This window comes from Camellia sinensis, chromosome 2 (assembly GCF_055761805.1).
Source record: "Camellia sinensis isolate YWXY chromosome 2, ASM5576180v1, whole genome shotgun sequence".
In the NCBI taxonomy this organism is placed as follows: domain Eukaryota; kingdom Viridiplantae; phylum Streptophyta; class Magnoliopsida; order Ericales; family Theaceae; genus Camellia; species Camellia sinensis.
Window position 1 is genome coordinate 153,159,600 of NC_138962.1, and position 19,607 is coordinate 153,179,206.

Here is a 19,607-nt window from a genome sequence, read left to right on the forward strand (position 1 = left end):
TCCAGTCGGAAACAGGTTGAAGGACTCAATCACCATGACGCCACCCCATACGATGGAAGCCTTGATGGAGAGAGTACACCAACATATTCGCGTGGAGGAAGATGACAACCGCGCTAAAGCAAAATCTGGCACAACCGCAATACTAGATAAAAAGACTACGGCAAAAGTCAACGCGATGGAACGTCCAAGCAGAAACGGGTGAGGCAGGTGGGACAATGGAGAGAACCAAGACAAAATAAGTTTGAGAGTCCGCACTGCCATTACCACGGTGTTCAAAAAACCGATCTATCGGATTCTCAGCGAGATTCGCAATGAACCTTTCGTCCGATGGCCTGCTAAACTAGGAGAAGTGCAAAGAGACTATGACGAGAGGTCGTGGTGCACCTTCCATGATGAAAAGGGGCACCACACTGAAAATTGCACACCATTAAGGCAGCACTTGGAGGAGTTAGTGGCAGCTGAGCACCTGGACCAATACATAGGAGGAGGGACACAGCCAGCCCCCCAGAACCACAACAACCGAAATGGGATACCAGTCAACGCTCCACCTCAAGGCGTAATAAACATAATACATGGAGTATTCGAACCTGAGCGAGTATGTGAGCTCACGGGGGTGATCAAAAAGGCTGAGCACTTAAGGGAGGTACTAAGTGCACAACCTACCATCAAAAAGGGGAGAACATAACTCACAAATGTCATATCTTTTTCGGACAAAGACTTAGCAAGGATATACTGCCCTCACAATGATGCACTGGTCGTCACTCTACTCGTCAAGAATTTCGACATCAAACGGATTTTGATCGACCAAGGAAGCTCATGTGAGATAATGTATTACGAAACCTTCAAACAATTGAAACTGGAGGACAAAGACTTGGCACCTGCAACATCTCCCCTGATCGGATTTAACTCAATGCTAGAGTGGCCAGTGGGCAAGATAATCCTCCCAGTCAAGGCAGGAACCATGACAAAACAAGTGGAATTCTGGGTATTGAAAGTCCCTTCCTCTTACAACATAATATTGGGAAGGACATGGTTGCACGCCATGCGATCGGTAGCTTCAACCTACCATCAAGTATTGCGGTTCCCCAACGAAGCCGGGGTAATTGAAGAGGTCTTTGGAGACCAAATTATGTCCAAACAATGCTTCGTCACAACAAATGGCAGCGGCACTGCCAAAGGATATGTACAGTTGGTAGAAGAACTCGAGAGTAACGAGCTGTTCACAGATGTTGGCAAGGCAGCTGAATAAAAGGCAATTTAAGATTGGAGATTGGGTGCTGCGCAAAGTAATGGGAAACACTTTGGCACCCAGAGACGGCAAGACTAGGGCCCAAATGGAAAGGACCATACGAAGTGGTTGATTAGCAGGAAAATGGGCATACCACTTGGAAGATGGAGATAGCAAGGTCATCCCTAGGCCGTGGAACACTGCCAATCTTAAGTTATTTTATTTTTAGCTTTCCTATAGAGTACTTGTAATTTTTCTTTTCCTTAATAAAACAAGTAGTTTCCTTTTCAACATAGATTGTTTTCTTTTGTAAAAGTTGTTTTAGCGAGTTAGGGGCATTAAAAGCAGAGTTGGCAGGTTTGACCAACAAGTCTTTGCTCGACTTGGGGGGCAATCAAGAAGTTTGGCAGGAATAACCAAACGTTTAGCTCTATGTTGGCCGGAATAACCAACATTTAGCTCTCCTAAGTCGAGATAAGGATATCTAGGCTGCAGGAAGTTGGCAGGTTTGACCAACAAGTCTTTGCCCGACTTGGGGGGAAATCAAGAAGTTTGGCAGGAATAACCAAACGTTTAGCTCTATGTTGGCCGGAATAACCAACATTTAGCTCTCCTAAGTCGAGATAAGGATATCTAGGCTGCAGGAAGTTGGCAGGTTTCACCAACAAGTCTTTGCCCGACTTGGGGGGCAATCAAGAAGTTTGGCAAGAATAACCAAACGCTTAGCTCTATGTTGGCCGGAATAACCAACATTTAGCTCTCCTAAACCGAGATAAGGATATCTAGGCTGCAGGAAGTTGGCAGGTTTGACCAACAAGTCTTTGCCCGACTTGGGGGGCAATCAAGAAGTTTGGCAGGAATAACCAAACGCTTAGCTCTATGTTGGCCGGAATAACCAACATTTAGCTCTCCTAAGCCGAGATAAGGATATCTAGGTTGCAGGAAGTTGGCAGGTTTAACTAACAAGTCTTTGCCCGACTGGGGGGCAATGAAAAAGTTTGGCCGGAATAACCAAACACTTCACTCAGGGTTGGCCGGAATAGCCAATTTTGAGCTCTCTTCAGCTGAGATCAGAATCTAGGTTGAAGAGGTTGGCTAGAAAAACCAACATTCATTATTCTTCAGCCGAGATAAGGATCTAGGCTGAAGAGGTTGGCTGGAAAAAATAACTTTTAGTCCGCTTCAGCCGAGATAAGGATCTAGGCTGAAGAGTAGTTGGTTGGAATAACCAACTTTTGGTACTCTTCAGCCGAGATAAGGATCTAGGCTAAAGAGTGGTTGGTAGAGATAAGTAGATTGCAAGGTTGGGATCGAGATTGGTATCTCGGAAAGAAATTGTTATAGTTCATACAAGTTATAGTTGAATAATGGATGCAGGTATAAACTGAACAGAAAGATGAGAAAATTGAAGATTTCATTCCAAAAGTGCATTACAAAAGGAGGGGCCATAACCCGGTTACAAAAGCTTTCAAAGTTAGCATCCAAAGAAAAGAAAGTACATGGTCATGCAAAGAGGTCATCTAAATCGGCGTGCAATTCAACCCTGGCTTCACCAAAAGGTAGCTCGGTTATGGCAAGCACAGTTTGGTTGAGCTCGGTCGAAGGCACCGCATTAGACACAACAGGCAAAGGTGGGATGGAGACCACTGGAGTTGGAGAGATGGACTGGCGACCGAGCTGGGCGTTGTTATCAGGCTCTTGGGATGCATCATTTTCCTCCTCAGCTTGAAGAAATTTTTGCTGAATAGCATTTGCATAATCCACCATGGAGCTCAGTATAAAATATGGAGGAGGGTTTAGGAAGACCTCGGTCTCTTGGCTATGACTGAGTTACGCCACAGCTGCTTTCCACCCACACTTGAAGAAGAGGTCTTTGGCAGCCTCACATTGCAAGATATAGTATCACGGTTGAGCGTGCAAAGGTGTGCCTGGCCAACCTAGTCAGTCTGCAAAGTGAAAAGGAAAAATATTAAGCACGGATCGTTGGACCGTGCCAAAAGAAACAAAGGCGAAATAAATGGAGTGCTTGCTCGGCTAAGTGGAACAACGGATTCGTAGCCCTGTTGAAGCTTATGGTGCGGCATTCTTAGTTCGGTTTTGACTAAGTCAGGGAGTTGGTTTCGCCCTAAGTTATTGCTCGGTTGAAGGGCTGAAGTTTTTAGCTCGGCTGTTAACAGGTAATCCCAAATCATGCTATGCAGATGGAATTAAGGGGCAATTGAGAGGGTAATTTGTGTAGCCAAATTGGGCCGAGCTAGGTTGGAGTGGCGGTCAAAGATGTTTTTAAGACCTAGCTACGGGACCTAACTATGGGACCTAGCTGTAGGACCTAGCTACAGAACCAAGCTGTTGGACGTAGCTACAGGACCTAGCTACGGGACCTAGCTATAAGACCTAGTGTAGACGTCCCCGAACGCCCCGGAAGGGATGAGGTCCCGTTCCGTTCGTATTATTGGGCTCACTACAGTTCAGGACTCTCAAATTGTCACGGTTCTTAGTCTGAACCAAAGAGTCCAAATCCGGCAAATCGTTTTGAGAAAACAGATTTTTTGAAAGAAGTGCCGAACATGGACTGCTTTGCCAGATACAGAGTCACCACCTAAATATTTTATTTTTGGGGAAATTTAGGAAACCCTGACTCGTTTGCCTAAGGCCACGTGTCACTTATCACCAAAGTTGCCTCGGCTCGGGAACTTGGGTACGATTGGGGAAGGTCACTTTGTGAGCACCCCCGCTCGCCCGATCAAAGATCGGCCTCTACTAACCATGATATCTATTTTTGAAAACATTATGCGTTCTTATTCCGGTTATTAGCCTAGATTTACTATGTGATGCGCACAGCATACAAGTATAGAATGGATCGCCTGAATTGGAACAAAACATTTCATGTTTGTTTATTTGAAAATGGTTTGATGGTGCTACCCGCAAGTAGGCTAAGACGTGGATTTGTCACCCTCAGGTGGGCCTAAAAAAAAATGATTTTGCCACTATCTAGTGGGCTTAAAACACACATTTGATGAATTGTTCCAATCCAAATAACCCAACCTTCACCCACAGGCATTCAGGCAGATATATCACATAAGCAATTAGCCTCATGGTAAGCATGCTATCATGGCAGTCACTCACACGCATGCAAGGATGCTAAAGCATAAAACTTACCGAGTACTCCAAGCCAAAACAGAAGCTAATTAGAAATCTATGCGTGATCCTAATTATACAGAAATGCCTAATGCAACACATGCAAAAGTACAACTATAGCAGGCTCGGCTATTCTAGACATGGCATATGAAATGCTACAGCTAACATGTATTCAACTTGGAATTGAAAATACAATGCAGTTAGTATGAAGCGCCGAGCCCGGTGCATGCAAGACAGAGGAAATGAATGCAAACATGCTATCGTACTGTATGCTAATTGAAACATGCCCTAATCTAACCATCATAAGCGGGTAAATAAAAGGGAGAAAGACGTGGGGTTGAAAGACATACATCACACACACGCACACTTATTACAACATTGCCCTCGCGCAGAGGGTCCGAATAAATAATATACAGTCCCAAATGAATAATTACAGTCCAAATATGTACAAAACCCTAATTAATTAACAAATTAAAATAGGGAAAGCAATAAATTGGCATGCAAGCCAGGGACTGCCTCAAATCTGCTCCGGATGATGAATTGCATTGCGCGGAAATCCATTGTGATGCCCCGATTTGCCTCTGTTTGCAATTATTCTTGGGATGCGTGCCAGGCTCTGGAAGGTTGCTGATTTCTGATTTGCTGCAACAGAGAGCAACAAAGGGGCATGGCAAAGTATTTTCACATATGTATGCATGACTACTCTCCGGAGAGTGTAGTCCTCGATCCTCGTGCCACCAATCACGCATATCGATGCATGATGGCCGAGGAGACGAATTGCATGACTCAATATGAAATGAATGCACATATGAACACAACAAGACCTAAACTCCATCATGGATAATCCGGAGTGTCGGTGATCGGGAATTGAGACACGTTCCGTCACTCGAAGTACGAAACGTCCCTCGTTTCCCGTGCTCGGGCTAACTCCTATCCCAAACACAATGCAATATGCATGACATGGATGAATGCAACTAATATACAACATAGCATGCACAATGCTATGAAATGGCATACACGATGCATGAGGTAACATGGCATACACAATGCGCTAACATACAACCTAGCATACACAATGCTATGAAATGAAATGGCATACACAATGCGCAATGGACTTACACCAACATGAGTAGACCTCAGCCACACTCACATTAGTGGCCATGAGATGAAAATGAGACACTCGAAATGCGTGCACACATGCACGCAAATCGAGGACCGATCCTAAGGCACAAATGCCACTCTAACAAGACATGGCAAGGCATGGAATATGGTATGCAATCATGCAAATTTCAGTACTGAAATGTGATGCAAAATGATCTCGAAACATGGAAACATGGCACCCGATGTATGGAATGGCCCCGAAACACAAAACTAGGCATACGCATTGGCCTATAGCTATACAAAACATGCATTATTTGATCATGAAGCATGAATACAGATGCAAGAAAGTCTCAAAAGATGCATATTTACAGTTTATAACAAGTCTCAAAAATGAATGCAAATAGGGCTAATCTATCATGCAAAAAATGGCCCCAAAAGAGAGATTAAACACAAAGGGACAGCAGCTGGCCCCAAATGGCAAAGAGCCCTTCAACAAAGTTTAAGAGAGGCTCAAAAAAGGGCACTTTACAGTTTACATCAAGCCACAAAAATAATCACAAATAAGGCCAAACTATCATGCAAGAAAAGGCCTAAAATAGGGATAAAGAGACAAGTGGTGGCTTCTGTTTTCAAACAGAGGAGAGCCCTTCAACAATGTTGAATAGGGGCTCAAAATAAGATATTTCACAGTTTATGAAAAGGTCCAAAACAGCTCACAAATAGGCTTAAAATACTATGCAAAAATTGGCCTAAAAGAGAGATAAAGAAGCAAGTGATAGCAGGAGGCCTCAAACAGAGGAGAGCCCTTCAACAATGTTGAAGAGGGGCTCGAAAAAAGCTATTTTAAAGTTTATGGAAAAGTCCAAAACAACTCACAAATAGGCCTAAAATACTATGCAAAAATAAGGCATAAAAGAGAGATAAAGAGGCAAGTGATAGCTGCTGGCCTCAAACAGAGAAAGACCCTTAATCAAACATGGAAAGGGGCTCAAAATATGACTATTTACAGTTAGGGTCGGAGCCCAAAAATGCTAGAAAGTATGGCTTAGATACAAAGCAAAATGAGGCACGAAAGAGGGAAAATGGGACTCACCCTTGTAGACCAATGGACCAGCAGCTTTTGGTTGAAGAAATGGTGTTCCTAACCTCTGGACATAACCTCCAAGTTGCTGGAATGGAGTATGGAGGTGTGGTTCTATGAGGTGGTGTAGAAATGGTCCAAGAACCAAGAGTGTTTGATGGTTGAATGAGGGAGATGGGGGATGTATGTATGCAAGGCTCCAATTGGTTTTTGTCAACCCTTAGAAATGGTGGAGAGGTGCTGGTCTTATAGAGGGAGAGAGGCAAGGAAAGGGGGGAAATGAAATTCAAATTTTCTCCCCAAAAGAGTCCCCATCGGATACAGGATCTGGGGGGGGAAAAGAGGTCAGATTTGTAAGGAACCAAGTGAGGGGGTCATGGCCGGCCAGGTTTTGAGGGTTCAGGTGGCCGGCCGACCACCTCCCATGGTCGGCCGACCAAGGGCCAAAAGGGACAAGCAAAATTACTTGTCGGCCACCTCAAAAAGGTGGCCTCCCATGTGTTCACAACACAACTATGTGGTTGAAACCCAGAAAAAATGAACCAGAAGAGAGAAAAGACCATTTTTCAGAGGGGGTCAAAAGGGTCAGGCACAATTACTGGTCGGCCACCAAATATTGGTGGCCTCCCAGGTGTGTACATCACAAATATGGGGTTTAGGGTTCAAGAAAGTGGCTCCAGGGTGGTCAACATTGGCTTTCAAGTGAGGAAAACCGACGTCGGAGAGCGATGAAGGAATAAAGCTGGCTTTTTGGAACAATTGCTGGCCTTCCACCCTCCTACAAGCTTCCTAACTATGAAAATAAGGTCTCCACCAAAAATGAACCAAAACGGATGCAAAACGGAGGTTTGGGGACCAAAACGCGCGGCCCAAGGCCCCGAAAATGGGCTGTTAAGCACCAGAGGTGGCGTTCGACCACGAAGTCGGTCTCTCGGGCCACAGTGTTCCTTAAAAAGGAGGAAATAAGGTGTACGCCAAAAACCGGAGCAAACGGAGGTGGTTAGGTGGTCCCGAACTGAGGCACACGGCTGTCGGCTCTGAAAAACCGAAAACTGGGCTTCAAACGGGAAAAATGGCCTACGACCACGAAACGTAGCCTACGGCCACTGAGAGATGATCTACGAGACCTCTCCCTCCCTTCGGGAAGAGAAAACATAGAAAACAGAGCCTGGTTCGTAAACCGAGGCAAGGTACGAAAGAGTCCGGAAGTCCGGAGGCAAGGCTCGTAGCCAAGACTCTGAAACTTCTGAACGAGCACTATATGCAATATCACCGAGCGCTCAACTGGTGACGTCTGAGTCTTAAGGTCGGTCAAAAATAGGGTGTCTACAGTTGCCCCTCTTTGATAGAACTCGGAAGTCATAAGTGACGGGAGTGAATGTCAAAGCCCAGAGACGACCCATTTTTTATAAGACCGAAGACTTAGACAAACAGGCAAGACAAAACAGAGATGCGCCCGCAGGCATGCCCGCAGGCATGGGCAAAATGCAACTGTCAATGCAAGAAGCCGAAGGTAACTCAATGATCATGCAAATGCAGCAAGCTGTAATGAAGCACATATTCACAATAGATGCAACAGTTTTAAGTAAGAATGCAAAGCAACAACTACATTTCATGCAGTTAAGAATGCGGAGAATTATTCAATTCTCGCCACGTCTCACATGGAGAAGATACAATACCTGCGCGGTTCGTCTAGTCGCACCAGCCTCAAATGAACCGTACATACAATATCGTGCCTGCAAAAGAAAGAAACTCGACAAGCACAACATGATTAGCAACACATGTTCAAAGCGATATTGAATGCAGACAATCGCGGCGCCGATAGAAAGGTGCATCACAATGCGAGGAGTAACGCGCGTGACAACGCGGGTTAAGCACGAGGATTTGACAACACCTGTGAAACGTGCACAAGAGCATGAGTGGTGTGCATGAGAATGCGAGTGACGTGCATAACAATGCAGAATAAATGTGAATTTGAGTGCGAATTTGTCGTAAAACGACGAGCAAAGAAATGCGAGTTTTCGATGAGGGTGACTCAATTGCGACCTCCGGTTTACCTCCCGGAGGGGTCGCAACATGTTTGAAAAGGATACATCTCACTTTTGACGGGTAACGATGAAAAACGCGTCGAAAGTTGGAGTCGAAGTTTCGGTAGAGCGATTTTGCGACGGAAAGTGCACTTCTCTTGTACTTTTTCAGGTCTCGGGGACTCCAATCCTTCCCAAAATTTGCAGAGAGCTTGGTGGGCACTTGGGGAACACCACCGACCAGGACTTGTCCCAGGGAGAGGCCACCGACCAGCATTTTACAAAGGGGGTGGTCGGCTTGCCACAAAAGGTGGTCGGCCGACCACTTAGCCCAAATCCAGGGCAGTTCGGTCCTTTCACTCTCATTTCTTTAAATACACTCGGCCAAAGCTTCATTCCTCACAACCTCAGCTCCGAAAACACTTCCTCTACCTTCCTGGACCATTTTCCCCTTCAGATCTGAGCTCTATACGCGTTTTCCAACGCCCCACACAAGTTGTTTTCGCGAAATCTTTCAGTTTTCATCACTTTGGACTAATTAAATTTTGATTTCGGTGCTTCTTTTCTCATTTTCACCACTTGAGGTAAGTTTGTCTCAAGATTTGGAAGATCTTCTCAGGGGTTGACTTTTGTTGACTTTTTCCAATTTTGGCTCATTTTGCTCATTTTTGCTCCTTTTTGCAGATTTCCTGAAATGGCCGGTCATTTTCCTCACGGTGGAGGTCCTCCGGGCGCCGGGGATGATCCCGATATTATGGCTCTGCCTCCAAGGGTTCGACCCTTCATACTCGAGGGTTCGACCCTTCATACCCGAGAGGTACGACCCCCCAACACATGTGCTCCCATGGGCTATTTTTTATCACTTCACTGATTTTGATGATCGAGCGCCTGGGGATCTACTTCTGCGAAAGCCGGAGTCTCACCTCTCTCATGTGGCACGAGAGGTATTTACTTCGCCTTTTTACATTTCTGCAACATATTCCGCATTTTTGTACGTTTCATGCCTCTTGCCATGCATATCTGCTCTTTTTAGCACGTGGCTTGTTCTGACGCTTAGCCCATGATACGGTATTCTGTTTGCATTTTGAATGCTTGAATTTCTGATCACGTAGCCCACAACCTGATGGTGAACACGCAGCACACATATATGTTGACAGTTGAACACACAGTCCAAACTCTGAATTTCTGAACACGCAGCCCAAGTTGAAGGTGAACACACAGCACACACTTGTTGAGACTAGAACACACAGCCCAAACTTTGAATTTCTGAACACGCAGCCCAAGTTGAGGTGAACACACAGCACACACTTCTTTAGAGTAGAACACACAGCCCAAACTCTGAATTTCTGAACACGCAGCCCAAGTTGAGGTGAACACACAGCCCACTGATTGAGAGTAGAACACACAGCCCAAACTCTGAATTTCTGAACACGCAGCCCAAGTTGAGGTGAACACACAGCCCAAACTCTGAATTTCTGAACACGCAGCCCAAGTTGAGGTGAACACACAGCCCACTGATTGAGAGTAGAACACACAGCCCAAACTCTGAATTTCTGAACACGCAGCCCGAGTTGAGGTGAACACATAGCCCACTGATTGAGAGTAGAACACACATCCCAAACTCTGAATTTCTGAACACGCAGCCCAAGTTGAGGGTGAACACACAACACACACTTGTTGAGAGTAGAACACACAGCCCAAACTCTGAATTTTTGAACACGCAGCCCAAATATTTTGATGTTGAACACTCGGCTCGAACTTTGAGGTGAACACACAGTCCACATTGATTTTGGAATCTGAACACACAGCCCAAATATTTTGATGTTGAACACTCGGCTCGAACTTTGAGGTGAACACACAGTCCATGTTGATTGAGAATCTGAACACACAGCCCAAATTCTGAATTTCTGATTTGATTTTGCATATAGCTTATACATTTCGTTTGCACGTAGCTTGTATATCCCATTTGCATGCAGCTTGTTTATTTCATTCTGAAACTGAATATATGTATTCACCATGAATGCAGGTGTCCTCCCGTGTTACACGGGGATACGGCTCTATCATTGCGAGAGATTGGTACGCGGAGCTCCCAGAGGCCGTCCGCGATTGGGTTGATCTAGCAGGATTCGGGCCCTTTTGTGCCGGGATATCTCGTTATCCAGCTAGCAGGACGTTGATGGGCGCCCTGGTGGAGAGGTGGTGGGACACCACCAACTCCTTTCATTTCTCATCTGCCGGGGATATGACCATGACCCCTTTTGACTTTGCCGTATTGACCGGCCTTGACGTGGGAGGCTGGGCGATCCCATATGACGAGGATATGGGCCAGTGGGAGGCCGCTTGGATCTACTTACTGGGAGCTCGTCCACTGGTCGACCGATCCTCGGGCCGAGTCCGGTATACTTGGTTTTCTTCACATTTTAGGCATACTGAGCCCGAGACTCTGGAGGAGATTACACAGTACGCCCGCGGGTTTCTGATGTTCCTCTTCGGGACCACTCTGTTCGCCGACAGGGGGAACACCATTGGGCTATATTTGCTGGGTGCCCTGGCAGACCTCACACAGGTTAGTTAGTATGATTGGGGTGGCGCCAGCTTGGCTACCCTTTATTGCTATATGAGCGCGACCTCCCGCGGACGGGGGAACATAGTCGGCGGCTACTGGAGAGCCTGGGAGGTACCTTCTGCCCTCTTGATTTTACATTTCTACTTTTCAATGCATGTATATTGCACACACGGCACACTTTATACTCTGTCCTGACATCCTGCACTCAGCATTCTGTATTCTGATGGCTTCTGCCTCGTTTTTTGCAGTTATGGGTTTTCGCATATTTTCCCGTACTAGCGCCAGAGCTGGAGGTGGAGGCGCCCCTTGTGACCCCTTATTCGCTTGTTTTCGAGGGCCAGTACCGGCCGCGGCCCCGGGAGACTCTTCTCTTCCTACGACAGTACTTCGACACGGTGCAGCCGTCAGAGGTAATCCAAAACTCCCAACTCCCAATGTTTTCATCTCTGGTTTATTCTGTACATCTATGGTTTCTGATCAGCCTATGCCTTGGTTACCCGCAGATTACCTGGCAGCCCTGGTTGCCTTTGGGTAGGGACCTTCGATTTCAGTTTACCGGAGGATGGGGCTCTTCCCGGTATAGGATCTTGTTCGAGGGGCCAGTTGGTAGGGCTTGGTTCCTGGGGGAACGCTTCCTTCGTCAGACTATGGTCTTTCCTGAGCCGAGTGTTCCCTCAGCACCTCCGGACGATATACGGCTCGCTGATAGGCTTACTCCCCAGGGTGTTATTGACGCTAGACTGGGCACTGCTACATCTAGAGGACGGGGAGTACGCGACTTACCGTCACACCTACTTGATGCCTCCGTTGACAGGTGTCCGTGCTCCCTCGAGGAGGTCTACTGACATGCTGTCTTTGAGTCGAGCTCGGGCTGCAGGCGCCCCTTCTACCAGCAGGGCTGGCACATCGAGAGGAGGGATTGGACTGGTTCCCCTGATTCCTCCGACTCATCATCATGCTGGATGGCCAGACATGCCGACCGAGTTGACAGGATGGCGGTACGGGACCCCCTACCCGATTCCGATAGAGCCTCCCATGCCTGATCATCGATATGTCATTGATCTCGACTCACCACCGGTATGCCCCCACTGCTTTTCATCTATCATTCAAATACTTAGACATTCCTTTATTCATTGATGATTTGAGCTTGTATCTGCAGCCACCCAGAGAGTAAATGGAGGGGGTGATCGGATTGGTGGCCTCACTCGAGGGCATGGTCTTGCGAAGAGAGGCGCAGCTGTCCATCATGGGTTTTCAGGTACTCTTTAGTTTTCTCACATTTATCGTACTTCTGACGACATGTTGACCTTGAACATTTTACTACTTTGATTAATTGTATGTGTAGAGCACATCTGACACACCACATTCATATACTATATCTGTATGCACCCTCATTTCATGTAGTTTGCTTGCATCTGTACCTGATACACACATTTTGAGCTGATGTATTCAAATAGCACTTTTTATTTTCAGATGCCTCCTGTATATCCGCCACAGACCGGGTCATCTCGACCTTCTCAGGGAGCCAGGCCATCTCGGCCTTCTCGCGGGGCCAGGAGAGGGGAGTCGTCCCGCAGACACAGGGCACACATCGTAGAGGAGGAGCCCGATGAGGACGATGAGGAGGAGGAGGCTGCAGATCGTCAGTCAGAGACCTCTGCTGATAGAGAGGGGGGTTCCGACCCTGGTTCCGGGAGTGGAGAGGAGGATCCTGAGGATGACAGTTCCGACTCAGATGGTGCCGGCGGTGCAGAGCTTGTTCCACAGAAGAGGACGAAGATGGCCTCTTATTCCTGCTCTTGAGAGCATTGGTGCAGCTGTTTCCTGCTTTATTTATTTTTTTTACTAGTAGTTGTAGCACATTGTACATTATTCGGCAGTTTTATTTTCTGTAAAACTTGTACCTTTGCTGTAAAATGTTGTAACAAAGGAAGCATGATGGAATGAAACAGCTTTTTTGAAAAGGTGTTGTACTTTATGTTCTCGGTATCGCATCGCATCATTTTGCAAGTAAAGAGATTGAATGGTAAATGTGCATTGTGTACGTGCCAAGTCAGGTAGCGAACCGACACGACAAACTGAACAACCTAATCTTACAGAGAAAAAACAAGAAAAACCTCAGTAAGTTTACAACTCGATAAGAAAAACACAACAAAATTGATAAACAAAGAGTAATAACTCAAATGCACAAGACTCGGCGACTCGATTAAATAAGACTCGGTAAACGAAACCGCTCGACCAACCAAAACAACAACTCGATAAGCAAAACAACAACTTGATAAGCAAGATTTAACAACAACTCTATAAACAAAGTGTATTTCGGACGATTTGGGCGACGAAACGCATCCGAAACAGAGGGAAATGGAAGCTTTTGACACTCCCGATGCATGGAAATGTTAGGAACTTTCTTCTGGAGAGTAAAACAGGGCCAAATACACAGATTGTAGCATGGCCAACCACTTTTGGGAGCTGGCCGACCAACTTTTTGCATTTGAGGGAGGGAGAGGTGGCCGGCCTGCTAGAAAAGGTGGCCGGCCGGCCACTTAGTCCAGCCACCACCAAATTTTCGACACGTGTCCCCCCGAATAGTGCCTTATCCTCTTTAAAAGTCCTAGCTCCGTGGCTCATTCATTTCATCTTAGTTTTGCACCAAAATGGAGGCATTTCTCGTCGAAAATCTCACAGCTTGGATTGCTTCTTTAGATGGCTCGGAAAAGTTGAATTTTCGGGGCTTTGGCTTGAATGCACTATTCACGCTGAGTCACACTCCGCTACACCTTCCTTTCCTTCATGCCGCGGCAAGGTTTTGGAACCCGGTAACGCGTGTCTTTAGCTTCGGCGGGCAAGAGGTATGTCCAACTTTCAAAGATTTTCAAGCTTTGATGGAATCCGAAAGTTGTGAAGAGATCTTGCCTCAGTTTCGCTTTGGTCACGCCCAAGCTTTAGGGCGGATGTGTGGGCTCACCACGCATGACGCTTGGTCTCTAATCTGTAATGAGGAACTGGACATTCTCGGGTTGATTTATCGCTTTTCTGACGTCGGTGACCGTAGCGACCATTATTGGCAAGGTTTCCGACAACATGCCATTTGCTTGTGCATGCTATCTCACTTTCTGTTTGTGTCGGGCTTTGGTGGATCTAGCATTCGCCTGATTGAAGTTGCTCAAGGCTTGAAGGATGGAAAGAGTTGTATTGTGATGACACTGGCTGAGACGCTGATGGGCTTGGATGCTTGCCATTGCCGGGAGATGACCAGATTTGCGGGGAGTCCACTACTGCTGCAGGTAATGTTTCCCACCCAATCTCATATATGTAATGCTCACATCACTCGGCCCTCAAGCTCGGTTTTTCTCACAAAACCCTTGTCTTACTTTTCTCTCATCGTACATCTCTCTATTCTTTATTCTCTCATTTTTCATCCCTCCCCAGGTATGGTTGATGGATAAATTGCAAGTCGTGGACTCTTGCCCAGCCTACTCAGCTCGCGGCTACTTCTTTCGACAACGCCTAGTCGATGCCTTTGATGAGGGATGGTGGTTCGACTGGATGTGCAATTTGTCTGCAGATCGCATCGCCTAGCGCTGCCCTTGGCTCAATCTCCCGGCAATGAGCTATAGTATGTCCCGACAGACTGGGATTCAGTTGATTGGCTTGACTCACTGTGTATTCTATTTCCCATTCCGGTTCCAGCGCCAGTTTGGTCATGATCAGACTTGCCTGCCAGAGGAGATAGAGTATCCGGCTGCCTTCCCAGTTCGAGGTGCATAGCTTGCCCGATATGCCACAGCATGGAGGACGAGAGAACTCCTGGCCCCCGCTCCCACTTTCAGTTATACTTTGTCTGACGAGTGCTTGGATTGGCTCAATGAAGAGGCACATATTGGGCCCAGCTCGGTATCAGAGGCTTCGACCAGCTCTGGGAGGGGGCGCAGGGACACCTGACTTGACTATGCCCCGGATTTATTGCTTTATTAGTACTTTCAAGTTTTCTTTATGAATGTAATAAAAAGCAACTTCGATTGTATGCAAGAGCAGGAGAACTCTATTTTGAAATCAATGAAATTGAAGGTTGTGGTACTGAAAATTTTCCGCTTTGGTCCAAAAATGGTCTTAGTTGTAGAAAGATTAATTTGAACAAAGTCAACTTTTATTAAAACTTTTCAAAACCATTTTCGATATGGATGAGAACTGGACACGCCTGAGATCTGTCACTGAGATGCACAACCCCGGATCCCTACAACTAGAAAGTTGCCCCTAGTCTGAAGAGTACCGCGACACTGCATGGCAATGGAAAGTTGCCCCTAGTCTGAATAGCACTGCACCGGAGATTCCAATGGAAGCCCTTAAATGCTGATAGACAAAGATGACCGATATGATCAAATGGACAAAGTTGATCGGGGAAAAGTTTATGGCTAAACTTCAGAATGAAGTTGCCTACGTATCCCGAAGATGGGAATCAAGCCTTACATAGTTCAGGCTTAGGTTCACTCGAGTATTTTCACTCTCCTTTTATGCTCTAACTTTTGCCAAGGCCGCCCTTTGCGGGTTTTCAACCTTGCGAGCTCAGTTTTTATGTTTTTCCAATTTTTTTTATGCTCTAACTTTTGCCTAGGTCGCCCTTTCGGATTTTCGGCCTAGCGAGCCTCTCAGGGGTAATATTTCTTCAACTTGTCAATGTTGATCGGTTGGGAGAACTCTAGGCCATCTAGGTCCATCAGAACCACAGCTCCACCTGACCAGACAGCTTTAATGATGTAGGGACCAGTCCAATTGGGTCTGAACTTGCCCCTTGGGTCGTGGATGGGAGCTCGGTTGTCTTTGAGCACCAAATCTCATTCCTTTAGATTCCTGGACTTAACTTTCTTGTTGAAAGCCCAGGCAATTCTGCGCTGATAACCTTGAACATGGTACAGTGCTTTCAGTCTTCTCTCATCAAAGAGCATGAGTTCCTCAAACCTTCTCTGCTGCCAATCTGCTTCGGCTATTTGACACTCAACCAATACTCGCAATGACGGAACCTTAATCTTGATAGGTAGAACGGCCTCCATCCCATAAACCAATGAATACGGAGTCGCTCTGGTAGAAGTTCTAATTGAAGTCCTGTAGCCCCATAGAGCAAATGCCAGCTTATCTGGCCAATCCCGGTAGGTTTCCACCATCTTCTGCAGTATGTGTTTGATATTCTTGTTGGCGGCCTCGACCGCTCCGTTGGTTTGCGGCCGGTATGTGGATGACTTATGAAAAGCCACGTTATATTTCTCCAACAAGTCAATCACTTCCTTCTTGAAGTGGGAACCATTATCTGAAATGACCTCGTTTGGGACTCCATAGCGACAGATGATGTTGTTTCTGATAAATTTTGCAACGTGCGACGCCTTCAACACTGCATAAGACTGGGCCTCAACCCACTTTGTGAAATAATCTATCGCGACCAGGATGAACTCATGCTCATTCGACCCTTTTGGAGTGACAGCCCCGATCACGTCGATTCCCCAAACTAAAAACGGCCATGGCGAAGTCATGTTGTACAGCTTTGACGGCGGGATATTCATGCGATTTGCATGAATCTGACATTTGTGGCATCGCCGGACAAAACCGATACAATCCTCCTCCATGGTGGACCAGTAGTAACCCTGTCTGAGGATCTTCCGTGTTAGCATTACTCCATTCATATGCGCACCGCATTCTCCTCCATGGATGGCCTCCATCAGTCGCTTCGATTCCTCGGCTGCAACACACAGCTTATGCATTCCCAGATGACCTCTCTTATACAGCTTACCCCCACAGATGATGAATTGAACGGCCATTCTTCTGATTGCCCTTTTATCCTTGGCATTTACCCCTGGCGGATATGCTTCCTTCTCCAAGAAATTCCAAATGTCATAATACCAGGGGTTTTCGTTCCGAACCTCATCTATAGCAGCAATCGACTCATAGGCGGGCGTAAATTTCTGGTCAATGACGACTGGACGCATCCGGATTCTAAACGGGATGTCTATCATGGAAGATAGAGTTGCTAAAGAATCTGCGAACCTGTTGTTCTCTCTTGGAAGATGAGCAAAGTTTAGCTTCTCAAACCTAGGAATTAACAAGTCCGAGGTCTGGTGATACATCATCATCTTTTTTTCTTTGACTTTCCAGTCTCCTTTTGCTTGAGACACAACAAGGTTTGAATCCCCGATGACGTCCAGCCGTCTTGCTCCTAATTCCAGGGCTGCTTCTAGACCGGCAATGCATGCCTCATATTCTGCTTCGTTGTTCGAGACTTTGAACCAGAGTTTGAAGGCTAGAGGGATACGGGAATTGTCGGGTGCTATCAGCAACACTCCTATCCCATACCCGTACTAATTTGACGCTCCGTCAAAATACATCGTCTAATACTCGTCGTCGATGTGCAAAATGGCTTCATCCGGGAATAAGTATTCAACTGCTTCACCTCCTTCCACTGGATGATCGGCTAAGAACTCTGCTACTGCTCTTCCCTTGACTGACTTGCGTGTTACATATTTCAGGTCGAATTCGGAGAGCAACAACAACCAACGAGCTAGCCTACCCGTAAGTGCCGGTTTCTCGAAAAGATATTTGATGGGATCGAGTTGTGAAAGCAACATTACGGAGTGAGCTAACAGGTAGTGCCGCAGCTTCCTGGTAGCCCATACCAAAGCTAAGCAAGCCTTCTCCAATGGCGTATAGCGAGTCTCATACTCTAGCATCTTCTTGCTCAGATAGTAGATGGCTCTCTCCACCTTGTCCTCTAATTCTTGCGCGAGCATACAGCCCATTGTGGTCTCGGTCACTGAAAGGTATAATATCAATGGTTTTCCTGGCTCTGGCGGTGACAACACGGGTGGGTTCTGCAAGTATTCCTTGATCTGTTCAAAAGCAGCTTGGCATCGGCCGTCCCATTAGAATTTCTTGCCTTTCTTCAGGAGACCAAAAAGTGGTTCACAAGTCAAGGTTAATTTTGAGATAAACCGTCTTATGAATTGCACTTTACCCAAAAAGCCTCGCACCTCCTTTTCAGTCCTTGGTGGTGGCATTTCTAAGATGGCCTTGATCTTTGAAGGGTCGACCTCGATGCCCCTTTGTGTAATCAGAAATCCCAGCATTTTTCCCGCTGTAACACTGAACGTACACTTCTGAGGATTTAGTCGCAACCGAAATTCTCTGATCCTTCGAAAAAAAATTTGCAAGGCGGTGTAGTGGCCCTCTCTTTCTTTGGACTTGACAATCATGTCGTCCACGTACACCTCAACCTCTTTGTGGATCATATCATGCAATATTGTAGTCGCGGCCCGTTGATATGTAGCTCCAGCGTTCTTTAACCCAAACAGCATCACTCTGTAGCAGTAGGTCCCCCACGGGGTGGTGAAAGCAGTCTTTTCCCTGTCTTTGGGTGCCATCATTATCTGATTGTAACCTGAGAAGCCATCCATGAACGAAAGCAAAGCATGCCCCGTTGTGAAATCCACCAACTCGTCAATATGCGGCAAGGGAAAGTCGTCCTTCGGACTAGCTCTGTTCAAATCCCTGAAATCCACGCACACTCGGATCCTGCCATCCTTCTTCGGCACTGGGACGATGTTGGCCAACCAAGTCAGGTATTCAAATACCAGCAGGAAGCCTGCGTCGATTTGCTTGGTGACCTCTTCCTTAATCTTGAGGGCCCAGTCGGGGCGGATCCTTCTGAGTTTTTGTTTAACAGGTCGGGCCTCGGGGTCAAGAGGGATCCGGTGTTGTACAATCTCAGGATCGATTCCAGGCATGTCTTCGTAGGACCACGCGAAAACATCTTTGAAATCTTTTAATAAAGCGACTAAGCGCTCGCGTTCCTCTGAAGATAATGTGGACCCGATCTGGACCAGCCGCGGGTCCTTCTCAGTACCAATATTTACTGTAGTGATTTCGTCAACCAGGGGTTTAACAAATCTTTCCTGCTCTTGTTCAATTAAGCGTTGCAAAACCGGAGGAACTTCGTCCTCGTCGTTTTCATCAAAATTTTGAAAGTCTGAGTTAATGCAATAAATCAAGGGTACAGAAAAGTACTCAGAAACCACAGCTACTTGATTCTCATTAAGCACATCCAAATCATCCGATTCCTCGGTTACAACAGACTCAAAAGAGAAAGAAAAAGACGACCTGGACAAGACTGTGGCATCCGGGTTATCATCCCCAGGATTACCAGACTCAGACTTAGTCGAGCTAGAACCTGATTCCGACTCACAAGACTCGGTGGAATCAGATTCCGGCTCACTACCTGACTCGGTACTGCTGGACAAGAATCCCTCTTCATACTGCCAAGTGAGAGAGGGGGCGATAGATGCATCCAAAATAGTTGCTGGCTGGCCCGCAGCCATTCCATTCCCGATCACACATACCGAGAAGTTATCCCCCAAGCACTCCTGGTCGATCGGAGGATCTGAAAGTAGACATGCCAGCGCTACCCCCATTTCAAATTCGGTGCCC

At 46.6% G+C, this 19,607-nt stretch overlaps 1 protein-coding gene across 1 annotated transcript in view; it reads left to right on the forward strand.

The window, feature by feature from the left end:
- The first annotated feature begins 3,049 nt into the window (after positions 1–3,049).
- The window catches only part of LOC114286384 (nigrin b-like), a 29,481-nt gene continuing 12,923 nt past the window's right edge, over positions 3,050–19,607 (forward strand). The window contains exons 1-3 of the mRNA XM_082913119.1: positions 3,050–3,150; positions 9,260–9,392; positions 12,615–12,828. Coding sequence (XP_082769245.1) covers positions 3,050–3,150; positions 9,260–9,392; positions 12,615–12,828 — 448 coding nt within the window. The remainder of the gene's footprint in view (positions 3,151–9,259; positions 9,393–12,614; positions 12,829–19,607) is intronic.